This window comes from Mustela lutreola, chromosome 3 (genome assembly GCF_030435805.1).
Source record: "Mustela lutreola isolate mMusLut2 chromosome 3, mMusLut2.pri, whole genome shotgun sequence".
Classification (NCBI taxonomy): Eukaryota; Metazoa; Chordata; class Mammalia; order Carnivora; family Mustelidae; genus Mustela; species Mustela lutreola.
Genome location: NC_081292.1, coordinates 113,600,032 through 113,616,124, shown reverse-complemented (window position 1 = coordinate 113,616,124; position 16,093 = coordinate 113,600,032). Strand labels below are relative to the sequence as shown.

Sequence of the window (16,093 nt, the reverse complement as noted above, 5' to 3'; positions counted from 1 at the left end):
TTCAAAAGAAGAAAAGGTCTTTAAGGTGTAAAAAATGAGAATCAAATTCAAGATGAGTTTGCCAGTGAGAACCAGGTCTAATCATTTCACTCAAGTATTAATTTTCTCTGGGTCAAATACCAAACAGATCCTGAAGCATGAGAAAATAGAATATCATCTGTTTGGTGTATTCTTTGGGGTTATAACTGTCTGATGAGGAGATAGTTACAACCCTAGAGAAAGATGTAAGGTCTGAAACATGGTGAGCCTCATTTTGAGTATCCAACATCATTATATTGCTATATTTAAACTTCTAAGAGCCCAGTGGATATTGAGAAAGAAACCGTGATTGTCTGATCCACATTGTATTATTCTTTGACTAAGGTAAAATGATAAAATTCTCGTTTTAAGAAATGGGAAAAATGCTGCTCCAAGTTGCTACATTAGTTTTATAGAACAGAATAGCCTCTGATTAAAATCCAGTGACTATTCTCATGTTATATGCAATTTTTTTTAATTTTTCATATCAACAGTGGCCAAAAAGAAAAAATACTGAGGGCCAATAATAAATTGAACAGCTATCTTCAGAGTTCCCCTAATATTTGAATACTGAGCTATAAAGATCTATCTCCCAAATAATACATTTATATTAAAAGTACTTATCCTGGCGATCCAAAGTCTTTTCTGAGTCATATCAGACTCAAAGAACGTTTGTGCTTTGGACTACTCAAGAAAATTTTTGAAAAGAACTACATCTGGGTTTTTTTGTGAAAATTCATCATTTCAAAGAATTCTGTTAGGACACATAACAAGGATAGATTTAGAAGTTCAGTAGGTTAGTTCCTGAGACTAGACATGGGTGGTTATATGAACTGTTAACTATTTTGTAGCAATAAAACATGATCATCATAATAATTAACAATTATTGCCATAAAACCTCTATTCCATTAAGGAAAGTGACTTTTTTTTTTTTTTTAATTTATTTGACAGACGGAGATCACACGTAGTCAGAGAGGCAGGCAGAGAGAGAGAGAGGGGAAGCAGACTCCCTGCTGAACAGAATCCGATGCAGGGCTCGATCCCAGGACCTTGGGATCATGACCTGAGCCAAAGGCAGAGGTTGTAACCCACTGAGCCACCCAGTTGCCCCAAGGAAAGTGACCTGTTTTGTAGGCCTCTTGGGGATTCTTGGGATATAGCACAAACCCTGCCTTCAAAGTGTTAACTAGGACAGTGGAAACTACCAAGCTACACTCCTTTCTGGCACTCACTTGCACGTGTAGTTTTTTCCCCCTGTCTCTTTTTCTTTCTGGATGAGTGTGAACTCTATAGTCACATGAATCCATAAATCGAACTCCATGTTCTACCACTGTCAAGCAAAAACATTTGAGATTTGCTTGTTGACATTCAGGTAATTCCCTTCAACTCCACTTGGAGAATGGACTTCCCTGAACACCTATCTCTGCTTCCTTTCCTTTTCCATGTCTGCCTTCCCCCATTCAGTGAGCTCCTGTGCAGAATCAGCAGGAGCCTGCCTACAGAAAAATTTATGGCACTTTCTGCTCACATATACATGGCCCTGAAGTGAATATGATGCAGTAATTCAAATTGGACTAGCACCTTTCGATCTGTTTATGAATGGTGTTGCAGCCCCATGAGTGAATTAAAGCACTGTGGTTTCTGGGCAACAGTATTATTCTTGCAAAATTTGTACTGAATTAAAAATATATATCATCTAGGAAAAAAATAAGAGATTCCAGCCCTCCGACGTTTATCCAGAGTGAGCTTCAGTTTCAGGGCACTTTTCAGTTATCTTCACTGTAGATTTGCTCTTTCTAACCAGTGCAGCAGGGATAAGCAGAGATCAGGTTAAGAACATCAAAGTCGCAACTGACCTGGGGATTGTCCCTGCTTACATGCTTAGATGTGATAGCTTCTAAGTGAGGAAACTCTCATTTTCTGAGGAAACGAGTTGGTTCAGTTAGGCAGAATCCTATACTAAACCAGCAAAGTTTCCACATGAACAGTTTCCTGTTAGAATTGAAAATTAGTCGGCTTTTCTCTCCACTCCACAGCTTGGAGAAAGCTTTGCACTGCAATTAAAATGGGGAGGTAAGATAGGTTGTTGAGCAAAGCAATGGGAGTAGAATGGGAGAAAGAAATTGAAAGCAAATGATATGGGAGGTCATGCAAAATATGTTTTTCATTAAGATAATTCTATCCTTTCTGCCCCACCAGTGGAGCAGTGGACTGCCTGTACAAAGGTTAGTCAGCCAGGAGTCCAGTGGCTTTGAAGGGTAGCCAGGCTAGGGACTGAATGTAGAACCCTGGTCTCATTAGGGTACTGCTCCAGCCTTCTAAGCTAATGAGCTACACATGAAGCATGCTGACTGTGGACTACACATTCAGGGTGACAAAAAGAGCAAGGAGTTACTATTTCTTGGAGATGGTTGGTTTGTCTCGCTAATGACCAGAAGGCCAGCATTTTAGCCCCAAGTGTCACAGCTTAAGATGTACCCTCCAGTCTTATTGATGCCTCTCATTTGTCACTACTTCTCTCTGGCCACTTAGACTTACATATAGGTCTGTGGGGAAATGAAAAGAAGCCCGGAAATGAATGAGGGAAGAAACTGTTAGATTCACTCATTCACTCAAAAGGAATTTACAGACCACCGATCCAGTAAAAGTAGCTATGATCAGTTGCTGGAAATAAAATAAACACGGCAGAGCCATGGACCTAAAGAAACTCAGAGATCATTAACAAGGCAGAAATGAATGGGTCTTGCAACCTCTGACAGAAAAGTCAATGAGGGACCATTGAGTAATTTCACTGTTAATTTCATTATTAATGTATTGTGTGATTAATCAGCGAGCACCCATTAGAATATTTCTTGAAATGGGACTCAGTTCAGCTTCCAGTTGAAAGAGCCCCATCAATTATCAGTTTGAGTTGGAGAGAGTGGCTTCTTGTTTTCCCTTTACTTTCCTCTATTTCTGCCAAAAATGAAGTTATGCTAAACTGAGTCTCTGATTATGGAAGTCACAAAAGAACACTTCAGTCTAGCATTCTGATCAGATTCTAGTGTGTCATTAGGCAAAAACTCTTACATTTAGACCTGTGCTATCTGAAATACACTATTGACATATGAATTTAGTTTCTTTTCTCTGACTTGTGTAGGACTTATCTGCTTAAAAATACTCTACTTCAGAACTTGCTACATCTCTCCAAGTACAATTTTGGCCTATGTCTTTTTAGTTGCCAGCCACTTGACCGGTATGTAGGAGAAGAAAAGACTTTAGTCACAGTTCTGACCAAAAATAAGTAAATACATAAAAGAGAACTAGAAGACATTGATTAAGGGTGGTGTTAAACCAGTCAGCAGTTAAAAAACAAACAAACAAACAATAAAACAAAAACAGCAACAACAACAGAGAAAAAAGAAAGTTTCTGCCTAGACCTGGCCTAGAAAAAGGAGTCAGCTTATTTTTAGGCACCTTTGGAAAACAGATTATAGAATTGTTCTGTGTGAAGACTGGTAATGCAAACCCTCACACATCAGCTATCAAAATAATAAAATGAAGTAAAATGTCAGCAGGCATCAAATAACAATAGATAAGGTTTCACAGTCTTTGATTTTCAGGAAAATAAATAGAGATATTTGCTAAATGAAAACTTAAAAAAGATGTTATCAGGGAATAAATAATAATGTCTTCTCATCAGGTTCAGAATATTTTCCCTGTGACCAGATTCATAAAAGTTCTGAAAGGATGAGACAACTTAATTTTTTACCAAAGGTTGGGATGGGTCTCAGTAACTCTGTTCCAAGCTGTAGCTTACAAATGTAATTGGTTTTAATTAATGATGAAATAGTGCCAGAAAAAAAATGTTCACTGTGTTTCTGTGGGTCTTGGCTGCTTAAGAATCTAACAACTTCCTGCCCACCTCTTTTTTTTTTCTCTTTTTCTTTTTCCTTTTCCTTTTTTTTTTTTTTTTAATATAAAGCCAAGAAAAATGGGGAAGGGTGAAGAGATGTTTTTCTTTTTGATCTAACAACTTGTTCATAGAACCTTTAATTATACAGAGGAATAATTCAGCAAGATATACACTGATGGAATTATATTTTAACTTATTAAGAAAAGACAAAATTTTATTTTCACTGAGTCTAACTTTTGGGACCCATTTAAGAAATGTTTATAAGTTAGGTACCTGGGTGGCTCAGTGGGTTAAGCCTCTGCCTTTGGCTCAGGTCATGATCTTCAGGTCCTGAGATCAAGCCCCGCATCAGGCTCTCTGCTCGGCAAGGAGCCTGCTTCCTCCTCTCTCTCTCTGCCTGCCTCTCTGCCTACTTCTGATCTCTCTCTGTCAAATTTAAAAAACAAACAAACAAACAAAGTTTATAAGTGAATGAAAACCAGATTAAAATAAGAAAGACCTGCAGCTTCTGTGCTAAGGTGGGAAGAAAGTAGATGAGTATTTAGAAAACCAGAGCCCAGTCCTTGATCTGTCCTGCACAAACTGCCTGATCTTGGGCAACTCATCTCCATTATCATTTATTTTCTTGTTGATGATAGATCTGGCAGACAGCATGGAAAATCTGCTACCATTGGAGAGATTGTCTTTATTTTTTCACACAGTAAAATCAAATATTAGAAATTGGCTCTGATCATTTAATATTTCAGAATCTGTCTCTTCTTCACAACTGTTTTTTTAATATAAATTTAGTTTATCTTTTCTACCAGACCTTAAGCACTTCCCAGGTCAGAAATGGTGTTTTTGCCTTTTGGGGTTCAGCATCCATAGATGTTCACCAAGGTAACTCTTCATTAAGAGTTAAGATTCTTCTTCATTTAAAATCATTTCCTGGGGATGCCTGAGTGGCACAGTGGGTTAAGTGTCTGACTCTTGGTTTCCATTGGGGTCATGATCTCAGGGTCATTAGATCAAGCCCTGCATTGGGTTCTTTGCTCAGTGCAGGGTCTGCTTCAAATTTTCTCCCTCTCCCACTGCCACTCCCACTCGTGCGCGCTCTCTCTCTCCAATAAATAAATAAATAAACCTTCGAAAAACTAATTAATTAATTAATTAATTAAATGGATTAAATATTTTCCTGGATGTAAGTAAGGCCTATTGTAAAGAGGCTGCTCTCTCACAGGAAAAATGGTTTAGTCCTAATCTACACAACTAATAATGTTCCTATGAAGAAGCCCTTGAACTTTCTGTGTCTCTGCTTTCTTAACCACTTCATAGATGTAAGGATCTTTTACAAATACATTATAATGGTTAATAGATGAGTGTTCTTTGACAAGTTGGAAGTACTGTTTAATTTTGTTGTTATCATTAATAACACAAGACTTGTGAAAATACAGGGAACAGATTTTGCTCTCCTGGCTGGATGCAAAGGAGATAGCTCACATAAATATGTCACAAAGCATTCTTTGAGCACTCATAATGGTGTCCCCTGTCTTCTGAAATCCTGAGTGGGTCTCAGTGCCATCCCCTGTGGAGGCAGAATTTCCCTAGATACAGTCGGATTTGGACGAGCCCAGATTATCTGTGATTTCCTCACTCTGCTGCTGAGTAGTTCTATCATATTAGATCATATTAGAAGGGTTTGCATTTTGAAATATACTCCTTTGGGTACTTTAATGGTCTTGCCACATCATGGAATTCATTGGCCCCCTGGAGCCCTTAATTTGCCATGCTAGAAGCTCTTAGTAAAAGAAAGACACTGGATCAGTCAACTTTCCCTCAAGTCTTTCAAAATGGTAAAATACATGCTTCAGAATAGGACTAGAAGAAATAGCCAACTCAGGTTCTGGGCAATAGAGCACTCACTGTGTTCACTGAATTTAGTTCAGGTGTCCTTCTAAGAGTCTGGTCCATGTATCCTCATGGATGGACCCCATGGACACAGTCATTCAAACACAGAATATAAATGGTCAGTGTCTGGCACAGAGTAACTACATAATAATTTTTTTAATGACTTAACAAAACATTCCTGTAACAGCATCTACCGAGTACCTACTTGATCTATAACTGAGGGAGACACATAAGAAATCTGTGACATGATTCTTTACCAAATATTGTAATTTACTTCAGGAGACAGAACATACATACATGAGATATTTGAGCATTAAAGTGGGGAATTTTTAAGTGATAGTATGAATGATATAAAGAGAACAGCTATAAAAATTCAAAGAAATTGGGGGGGGGCAATGAAGATGTCTCTTTGGTACTGAAACTTGAAATAGATTTTTTTTTTAAAGATTTTATTTATTGGGGCACCTGGGTGGCTCAGTGGCTTAAAGCTTCTGCCTTCAGCTCAGGTCATGATCCCAGGGTCCTGGGATCAAGCCCTGCATCAGGCTCTCTGCTCAGCAGGGAGCCTGCTTCCCCGCCCCCCTACCCCACCTCTCTGCCTATTTGTGATCTGTCTCTCCCTTTGTCAAATAAATAAACAAAATCTTTAAAAAATAGAGGCTTTAACCCACCTAGCCACCCAGGTGCCCCGTTGAAGTAGATTTTGAAAGACGGTTGGAAATAAGATGTTTCGCATTTCAAGAAGTAGTAACAACATGAGACAATGTCTGGAAATGGAAATGGAAATGGGTGTGTTTGTTTTACTCTTTCCTTTTGGGCAATGGGGGATGGGCATTGGAAGTAGATATATGAGACAAGATAGGATTATAATATACAATATACACTGCAATAAAATCTGTAGAAATACTAATTAATGTGTACTAGGATGTATGTGTAAAGATGTGTATTATTTAAAAGAGTAAAAATCTTGAAGTAATTTAAATTCTATCGGTAGAGGAAGGGTTAAATAATTTACGGTGCATTCATATCATGAAATACCAGAAAGTAGCTGAAAAGAATAAAGTAGATCTTTGTGTGCTGACAATTGTAAGACCACCATGGAAAGATGTAACAGTGTGTTAACAGTGAAAATGCATTTGTGTAATATTCGTCAACTTCAAAAATTTATTTAAAGAAATCAAAGTGATATTTCAGGAGGATTAATGTGGTGACATTGTGTCAAATTAAAAGGGAATGATTGAAAGGGAAGTTGGATATTGGGAGATGTTTGTGTAAGAACAGATGCCGGAGGCCAAGGATAGGGACCTGAATGGTAAAGAGAAAGAGAACCCAGAGACATTCTGAAGAATGATTTTAAAGGACTTTGTGACAGATTCCTAACATAGGGGATGAAAGAGAAAGACGAGAAAATAGATTTCCAGGTATCAGCTTAGGAAATATACTGGACAAATATTTCTCCTTACTGGAATAGACCCATTTAATCAAACCTTCTTTAAAGAAATTCTTTATGTATTTTGTGTTTGTTTGTTTCTCAGGATGGAAGAAACAGTACGAAATCTACTGAAGAGCCAAGGGCCTCCAGAGCAGAAAAAAGAAGAAACTGTTAATATAATGGTCTATCAGGTATGCCATGTTTTTTACTCTTGGCTGGGCACCAGCTGCTTGTTTTTGTTGCATTTCTTTAGCTGAGTCCTCCCTAATGCAGAGATAAATACACAAATGTGGTCCAGACCCTGGTGCTGGGAGCCTTATAGTCCCCTCTGCTTAAGGAATCATGTACATGTTTACTTATCTCCTTCATTTCTTGAAGTATGACTGTGAAATAAATTGTAGATTTGGTTGTAGGAGGGTGCAAAAACTAAGTTTATAATGAAACAGAGAGACCTATAAAAGTACCATAGTACTCTGTGGTCAGGGCAATAAGACAGGTATCTACAGCATTCTCTGGGAATACAGAGGTGAGGGACTCATTCTATCTAGGGAGTTAAGTGCCATACCTCTAAGAAGGATGACACTTGGTATATGTCAGAGGTATGATACTTGGGGCTTGAGGGTTAGGAAACAGGAGGAAGGACGCTGCAATCAGAGAGAGGCCTAGAGGAAGATACAGCGGTTGAATCTGCATGGCAGACTCATGGAGAATAAGAAGCTCAAGGTAAGTAAATAATGGCCTGGTGAGATAAAAATCTCAGTGATGAGACTGAGGGTACATGGAAGAGCTGGATGAGGTCATGCTTGCATGCTGTGACCTTGAACCGTTCAAGGGTGTGACCTTGAACCTTGGGCAATGTGGAGTATAAAGAGGTCCAGGGATAGTAAGTGGTAGATGAAGTAACCAGTCTTTGTCTTCTGATAGTCTTCATTCCATAGATCTTTAACACTAGCAAAGCAGCTGGGATGGCAAGCAAGCCCTCAAATCTAAGCATAACTGAAGCTGGCCACATATAAGAGAAGGCTCTGGAAATGAAAATGGGCAGATATTTGTGGAAATCACTGGGTAGCCCAAGTTTTTTGCTGGCTAAAAAGCATGTGTACCTGGGGAGATAAGCAGAGAAACCCCACTGGTAAAGATCATGTCACATGATTTTCCCTGAATTTATGGGATCAGGGGTCTACAACCCATCTTGTTATGAAGATTTGAAGGAATCTGATAATAAAAGTCACAATATTTTTTTTAAGATTTATTTCTTTATTTGAGAAAGAGAAAGAGAGAGAGGAGGGCCAGAGGGAGAGGGGAGAAGGAATCTCAAACAGATTCCTCAATGAACAAGGAGACCCAATGTGGGGATGCTTGAGTCGGATGCTTAAGTAACTGAGCCACCCAGGCACCCCAAAAGCCACAGTATTATATGAAATTAAGAAATCTAGGCAGAGCTGACCTTAATAAATTTATGCTCTAAGTAGTTGACTCTTGAAGCATACAAGCGACTTTAAGACAAAGGGGACAACTGTTATCCATCCCCAGAGAAATCAGTGCAAAGCATTGACTTCCTACCAGGAAGGTAATTATAATTAGCTCCAGAAGACAGTAAGAAAAAGTCATTAACTTCCATTTCAAGGGGGAGGGTTTATAGTCTTCTCAATGGGTGGCCTTTACCCAAGGAATGCATTCTCACTTTTGTCCGATGTGTGGTGACCTAAAGTCAGGTTAAGGATTTAAGTCCTCCTAGGTCTGGATCTCTCCAAGGTACTCTGTGTGCTTTGGTAGAAAAAGGAGGTCCAAGCAAACACGGGACTTGCTTCTTCATTAAGTTTTTCTGTGTAGCCTAAGAGTCCTGTGAATCCCAAACTGAAGTCATTCATTCCTCCTCCCAGGTAATGCCAGGCTCCAGTTAGAACTAAATCATTCAGTGTTGCTCTTGTGTCCTTTTTCTTTTTTTTTTAAAGATTTTATTTATTTATTTGACAGAGAGAAATCACAAGTAGATGGAGAGGCAGGCAGAGAGAGAGAGAGGGAAGCAGGCTCCCTGCTGAGCAGAGAGCCCGATGCGGGCCTCGATCCCAGGACCCTGAGATCATGACCTGAGCCGAAGGCAGCGGCTTAACCCACTGAGCCACCCAGGCGCCCAGTGTTGCTCTTGTGTCTTTCCTGATCTCCTCAGGATGGTTCTGTTTCACCCAGGTTCTTGTTTTCTTTTGATCTCTCCTTTCTAGTCTCCCCAGCACTTATTAGCCAAGCCTGCAGTGTCAATACATACCATCAGATCTCATTTTGGGAAGTTGGAAGCTCCTTAGAAAAACAGTTGCAGTTTTAAAAATGTATCTTAAAACTATTTCCTCACTATAACCTAATCTATTGGATTTGAGAAATTAGCTCTCCTCTCTGAGGAGGAAACAGTTATTAACTTGAATTAATGCTACATGGAAGGGATTTTTCAGTCATCGCTCTAATTGACCTGTGGCTCATTGGCCAGAAAATGGGAGAGAGACATGGCTTGTACGATCCATAAGATCACCTACTTATACGTTCAACAGATATTTATTGAGCTTCTAGTATGTACAGGGTACAACCTTGTTTTCTGGGGGTTTAAGGAACAAGGATGAAGAGAAGAGAAAGAGGAGTGTTGCTGGGTGGCACCGAGTCCCAGGAAGGTCCGTGCCATCTCACAAATTCTAGTGTAAATATGGCTGAGGGGAACAAAAGAGGGTGTGTAAGGTGTGTGTCATGATACAAGGGGAACACATAGTAAACAACTCCCTAAGCCAGATTCTGTGTTTCAGATAAGAGCAGGGAAATTTATTGTTTCATCATATGGGGTGTTATTAGCTCACCTGATTCAGATTTTCCAACTGTGAGATTTCTTTGACAGGAGCCAGAGGGCCAGGAGAAGCTTGGGCCCATGGGAAAGCTCGAGTTTGTTTCATTTTCCATCATGGAAGTGTTTATCCTGAGGCTTTTATCACTGAGTTAATATAATAATAGCAGAGTAATAGCTTCCCGTGTTCCAGGCCCATGCTAATTGCTTTGCATGCATTAAAGGCTGGTCATATTTTGTTCTAGGGGTGTGTTCCTGAAGACCTCTCATAATTTGTTATTTATATTGTTTCTAGCTTGCATAATTCAGTATGGATTCTTTCAGAGGACAGAATTTTTTTTTCAGTTCGGTGGCTGAAACAGACCATGAGGCAGCCAGTGGTTCCCAGTTTACACAGCGTCGCTGTGCAATCTTTCACTCTTTTTTAATTTGGAGAAATCTGTGATTTCAGGATGCACACATGACATAACATTAGCCACATTTTTATTTGACCAGTTTCCCGTTTGCCTCACTCAGAGTCTTACTGAGTGTGACTAGATTGGAGCTCCTTCAGTCCCCACCACAGTAGGGTCACTTTGGCCATCTTATAGTCGTGGACATAGGCTCAGAGGGTAACCACTTGCCCCAAGATGCACAGTGTGAAGTAGCCTCCTATGCCTTTGGACTCTAATTGGTCTGACTCCATGTGCTCAGCTCTTCAGGCTAAGGAATTCCAGAGAGACTAATTGATGGGGCCCGGCTTACCCAGCTGGCTATTGGAACCTGAACCTGGGTCTTTCGCCTTTTTATCTAGAGCTCTCTATTCATTCATTTCCTCATTCATCCCAATGATAGTTATTCATTTACTTCTTACCCAAGGTTCCCTATTACTGCTGTAACAAATTTATTTTTCTTGTATTCGGTCTAGTGTCTAGACATGAATTTATTCTCTTGTAATTCTGGAGAACAAAAGTCTATACTCATAGTCCTGGTAGGGCAACATTCTTACATGAGGCTTCAGATCAGAATTGTTTCCTTAGCTTTTCGAGGTTCTAGTAGTCCTTGGCTTGTGGTTTTTAACACCCATCTTCAAACTACATCACTCCAGACTCCAGTTGTGTTGTCCTGTTTCCTTTTCCTGAATTCACCCTTCCTCCTGCCTTCCTCTTACAAGGATCCCATGATCCCATGGGCACCATCCCGGATAATCTCCACAGATCAAGATCTTTCATTTAATCACACTTACAGAGTCCCACTTGCCATGTCAGGCACCATATTCACAGGCTTCAGGGCTTGGGATGTAGACATCACTGGCAGGAGGGAGGGACGGGGCAGGCATTGTCTGTCGCACTCAAGTAGCTTTAGCCCAACAGGCTGCCAGTTCCTACTAGACACCAAGCTGAGGGTTGGAGATGCTAATATGTCTGCCTTGCAGAGACCTTTTCCTGGAAAGCTCAATTCATAAATGCTGAGGAGTAGTGAGGGAAGGCAAACAATCAAATATGCACTAATGGGATAGAGACCAAAGCAGCAGTTTGCATGGATGGGTTCTGGGAACACAAAGGAAGATGCCACCAAATATACCGTGCTGCTCTTTCTGGAGGCTCTGCCCGACCAGAACTTAGGTTTAATAATCCACTTTGCAAGGTACCTGGGTGCCTCAGTGGGTTAAGCCTCTGCCTTCGGCTCAGGTCCTGATCCCAGGGTCCTGGGACTGAGCCACGCATCAGGCTCTCTGCTCCGAGGGAAGCCTGTTTCTCCCTCCCTCTCTGCCTGCCTCTCTGCCTACTTGTGATCTCTCTTTGTCAAATAAACAAAATATTAAAAAAAAATAATAATCCATTTTGCTTTTTTTTTTCCTTTTTCTTTTTTTAGTCTGTTGTCTCTTGATACGGACCCAGGAGTCATGAGCTTCTTCCTAAGTCCTACAACCTTTTTTCTCAGAACACCTTCTATCCCTTGTATTTTAATACACTATCTGACCATTAGGGCACCTATGCTTGGTGCTGTACAGTTTACAAAGAGCACAAAATTGGTCTCATTTGTTCGTATCAGCAGTCTCTCCAATAGACATTACCATCCTTATTTCTAAGGGTGAGTCTCAAAGAAGACTGTTCCAGTTCTGGCAAATGCTCAGTGATAAAACTGGAGATAAATCATAGACTTTCTTAAATGAGATACATAGAGGAAAAGTGAGCAGTTATCTGTGGGACACTTTGACGGTAGGATAAGGAATGAGCCCAGACTAAGTTCGCCAGCTCATGGAGTCCCTGTCTTGAAAATCAGAAATGAAAAATGAGTGAAAGTCAATGGAGCAAAATTAGTAAGCTATGTAATGTTCATGTCTGTCATTTCTCCTGTGGGAAAGGTGTAAGAGAAATAATGTCATTATGTACATGCAGGGAAGGGGCTATGCCTGGGACCTAGGATGGTGTCATTTCACTGGGGGAACGACCCCCAAGATTGTGAAGCAACCTGAACAAGTAGGGACAGTGCAGCTTCTCTGCTGTTTTGTTTCTTTCTCCTGCTTATTCTTGCTGGGTATTTGGGGAGTTCTTATGTGTCATCTTATATATTCTTGTCACCCGGTCACTATGTCATCTAGTTAAGTAAGTTAGAAAACATGTTAGAAAAAAAAATTATAATCAGACATGAAAGGTGGTGATTAAGCATAAATGAGTTTTTCAAAGCAGTTGCTTGAAAGGAGCATCATTCCCTCTATGTTGGTCGTCATTAGACTTAAGATAAAAAAAGGGAAAAATAAAGTGGGAAAGGACTCCTGGGTGGCTGAGTTTATAGAGTGTTTGATTCTTGATCTTGGGGTTGTGAGTTCAAGTCCCATGTTGGGTGTAGAGATGACTTAAAATCTTCAAAAGAATATTTCAGACAGGCATCCCAAGAAAGGAGAATCCTGCCGAGAACCCCAGGGGATCACCCTGTTTATAGGTGTCTTGTATCTGTAGTGACCTGGTGCTTCCTTGTTGCCATTGAGGAGCTTCCTCTTGTCTCTGCTTTGTCACACGGAGCACGAATTGAACCCACATTAGCTGATCCATTCAGAAAAAAAAAGATGGGTGTAAAATCAGAAACACCAATGAGGGGAAAAGACCTGTGTATGGCTACAGCTCTTGCCACTAATAAGAAAGGCCTGTGACCTCAGACGGTCACCTAACCTCTCTGGGGTCCTTTCTTTTCATATTTGTAGAAGAGGTGTTAGACTAGATATGAGATTGCAAATGTACCTCTAGTGTTTACAGTGACCAAAGAGTGTAAATGGCCAAAATGGGCCAAGTATGAGAAAAATTAAGTGTTCTCTAAGGGTTTACATGCTCTTTTTCCACTTTTGAAAGGAAATAGTTACAGAGAAAGTTTCTTGGGGTTTGTTAGTTTTATTAATAAATGATAGTCTTGCTTTTGAAAACTATGCAAGAACAACCCACATGTGGTTTCATGCCAAAGGGCATGAGGGAGCAGTAGGGACTGTGGCAAACCAAAGAGCCTCTGTCTGGTCTAAGGGAAGCAGTCCCACCCAAAAGTACACACCTGTGTGGATGGATGGCCTCATGTTTTAAAAGATCAAAGTTGAGGTTTTTATGGGTCATTCTTTAGTCTGTAAGTAGTGGCTTATTTTTTTTATATATGGACTAATTAAAAATCTTCTAAAGACAACCCTCAGAACAGAATGAGGATTTCTCGGGGCTTTTAACGCTCTTAGAATGCTAGAATGTTGACACTTCTTTGCTATCCTGTGTGGCCTGGTGTACACAGCGTATAGCACAGAGAGAGTGTCTCTACCTATGACATTCTGACCCACGACTGACCACCACTTTCTGAGGACCTACTATGTGCTGGTCATATTCTAATCATTTTATGAGTGTGAACTCACGGAATTATCACAAGAACACTTTGATCATTTTCCTTATTTTACAGAAGATAAAACTGACTTGTGGGGAGGTTAAAATGCTTGCACAAAGTGAATATTACTCTCCTTAGGTTGGTTGAGCTCCTTCCTGCCCTTTCCAGAAGAGATCACAGATTGCCATAACGATGGAGTGGAGAGATGTCACAGAGAAGTGCCTAAGTCATTGTCCCAGCAGAGAACACATTACACTAGTGTCCTAGTGTCTGAGGCTCCCGCTCCTAACCCCTTTGCTCTTTGCCACCTTTGTAGAGAGCCCTGAGCTGTGTGTTTTCTGAGCCCCGCTCCTTTATTTCCAAAGATGGCTCAGGTTTGGTCCCTGATCACCTGTGTTTAAAGCAATACAGTATGTTACCCAAATCATTTCCATTTAAAGTGATTTAATTGAAAAGCAAAATGACGTTTTCCTTAAGTAGTTCCTTTAAAATATTCTTGGCTGTGATGAAGTAGGTGATGCTCGGAGAGAAGAATCCTTTCTAGTTATTTTAAAATCTGTCAGCCATCAAGAATATATCCATATCCTTTTATGCACATGGCTGAGATCTTCCTCACTGAAGCTCACGGCCTGCCTGGTAGAGATGTTACTTATTTCACAAATTCTCATTCTTATCAGGGGTAGGAAATGTTTGCCTAAAACTTCACCTTTTTTCTGTGTAATGATTTAAGCACATTTAAAAATTTCAGTGCATTAGGAAGAAAAGTTAAGGTTGAAAAATTAAAGAATCAGTTACAAAAGTTACCTTTCTAAGAAAGCTCTTTTTGATAGCAATATTCTTAGTATATTTGAAGTGTGAACTTTTCAAACTTTTAACATGAAACCATTTTTTTTCCATGAATATATGTAAATGTGAGGCAAAATTGAAGTATCTGTGATTTTTAAAAGCTACAGGATTTTTGGCTCTGTTTTCTGACTGAGTAGCAGAATTACCCTAGGGAATCATCACAGACTGAGCTATCTGTGCTCCTCCTTAGCATCTCTATTGTTTTGTCATTTCCAAGTTTGATGAGTCATTCTGACTCCTCAGGTCTGTAAGTGCCCTGGGAACCTCTAAGGTGCTTTAATATCTACATCCATTCCAAAATCCCTGTTCTCTTGCTTTTGGGAGGAAGAAGGAGGAGTTGAGGTTCAAAGCCCCCCTCTCGGTCTAGCGCCTGTATACACATCTCTTCTGATTCTCTCATTCACAGTGTTTGTCTCATAAGTGCCCTCGCAGTTAATTAGCCAAGAGAACTGAATTCTTTAGAACTCTTTGGAGAGCTTGTCTGTAATTCATCCAAGTTTTTTCGGAAAAATGGGGTTGTTCTGTTGTTCTTTTTTAACCTAAATAAAATGTGGTAAACAAATGCAAAAACAGATCAAAAGTGAATATATTCTGTGGGTGTATACCAGTTGGAAAAAAAAATGATTTAAAATTCTATTGAATGTCTGCTGACAGTGACTAAGCCTTTGCATAGGTATTTATAAAATTATAATACACAATGGGACATGAAATATTTTTATTGAGCTCTTTTATATATATCTGTGGCCTGTAATCTCAGGAAATCTCAAGTGCCTTTGATTCTGCTTTAAGAAAGTTGGCCTTTTCTTTGAATTGCTGTGAACTTTGAAGAGCTGCTGAAGTGAGTAATGGTAATAAAGGGAGTATTTTTATTGTGTGTTAAGTCTTAAATGGCTAAAAACCGATCCTCGAGGAAATGGTTTTCTTCCTCTTTGTGTTCTTTTTTATTTTGTTTTAAGCAGCATCTACCATTCAGGTAGTAAGTTTAGATAAAGGCGGCAGGACTTCTCAAAACTAAGGTGAGTGATGAGGTTCGGGACAGCCAAAAATATTTCCTTTCAGAAAACATTCCTTTTCTCTTTGAAACTATTCTCTAAAATGAACTTATAATTTTGCACTCTACAGAAGACTTTCCCAAATTCCAGAAGTTTTCAAAACAATCTCATACGGAGGCATCTGAGGAGAGCATTCACCTCTGAAATGCCAAAGTCATATTAAATACTTTGAAAGGAACAGAGGAGTCGTTTTAAATAATATCATTAAGAGTTTAAACAGCTATTTCTGTTCTTCTTGGGAATTTAAATTCCCTGGTTTAAGGGGTTCTTCTGGCTCTACTTTCTCATTCTCAATTTCTGTCTAA

At 39.7% G+C, this 16,093-nt stretch overlaps 1 protein-coding gene across 8 annotated transcripts in view; it reads left to right on the top strand.

Moving 5' to 3' along the window:
* The window catches only part of NCKAP5 (NCK associated protein 5), an 891,925-nt gene that overhangs the window by 573,231 nt on the left and 302,601 nt on the right, over nt 1-16,093 (top strand). For all 8 annotated transcript variants that reach the window (XM_059166690.1, XM_059166689.1, XM_059166694.1 and 5 more), the window contains one exon: nt 7,336-7,423. In XM_059166690.1, coding sequence (XP_059022673.1) covers nt 7,336-7,423 — 88 coding nt within the window. The remainder of the gene's footprint in view (nt 1-7,335; nt 7,424-16,093) is intronic.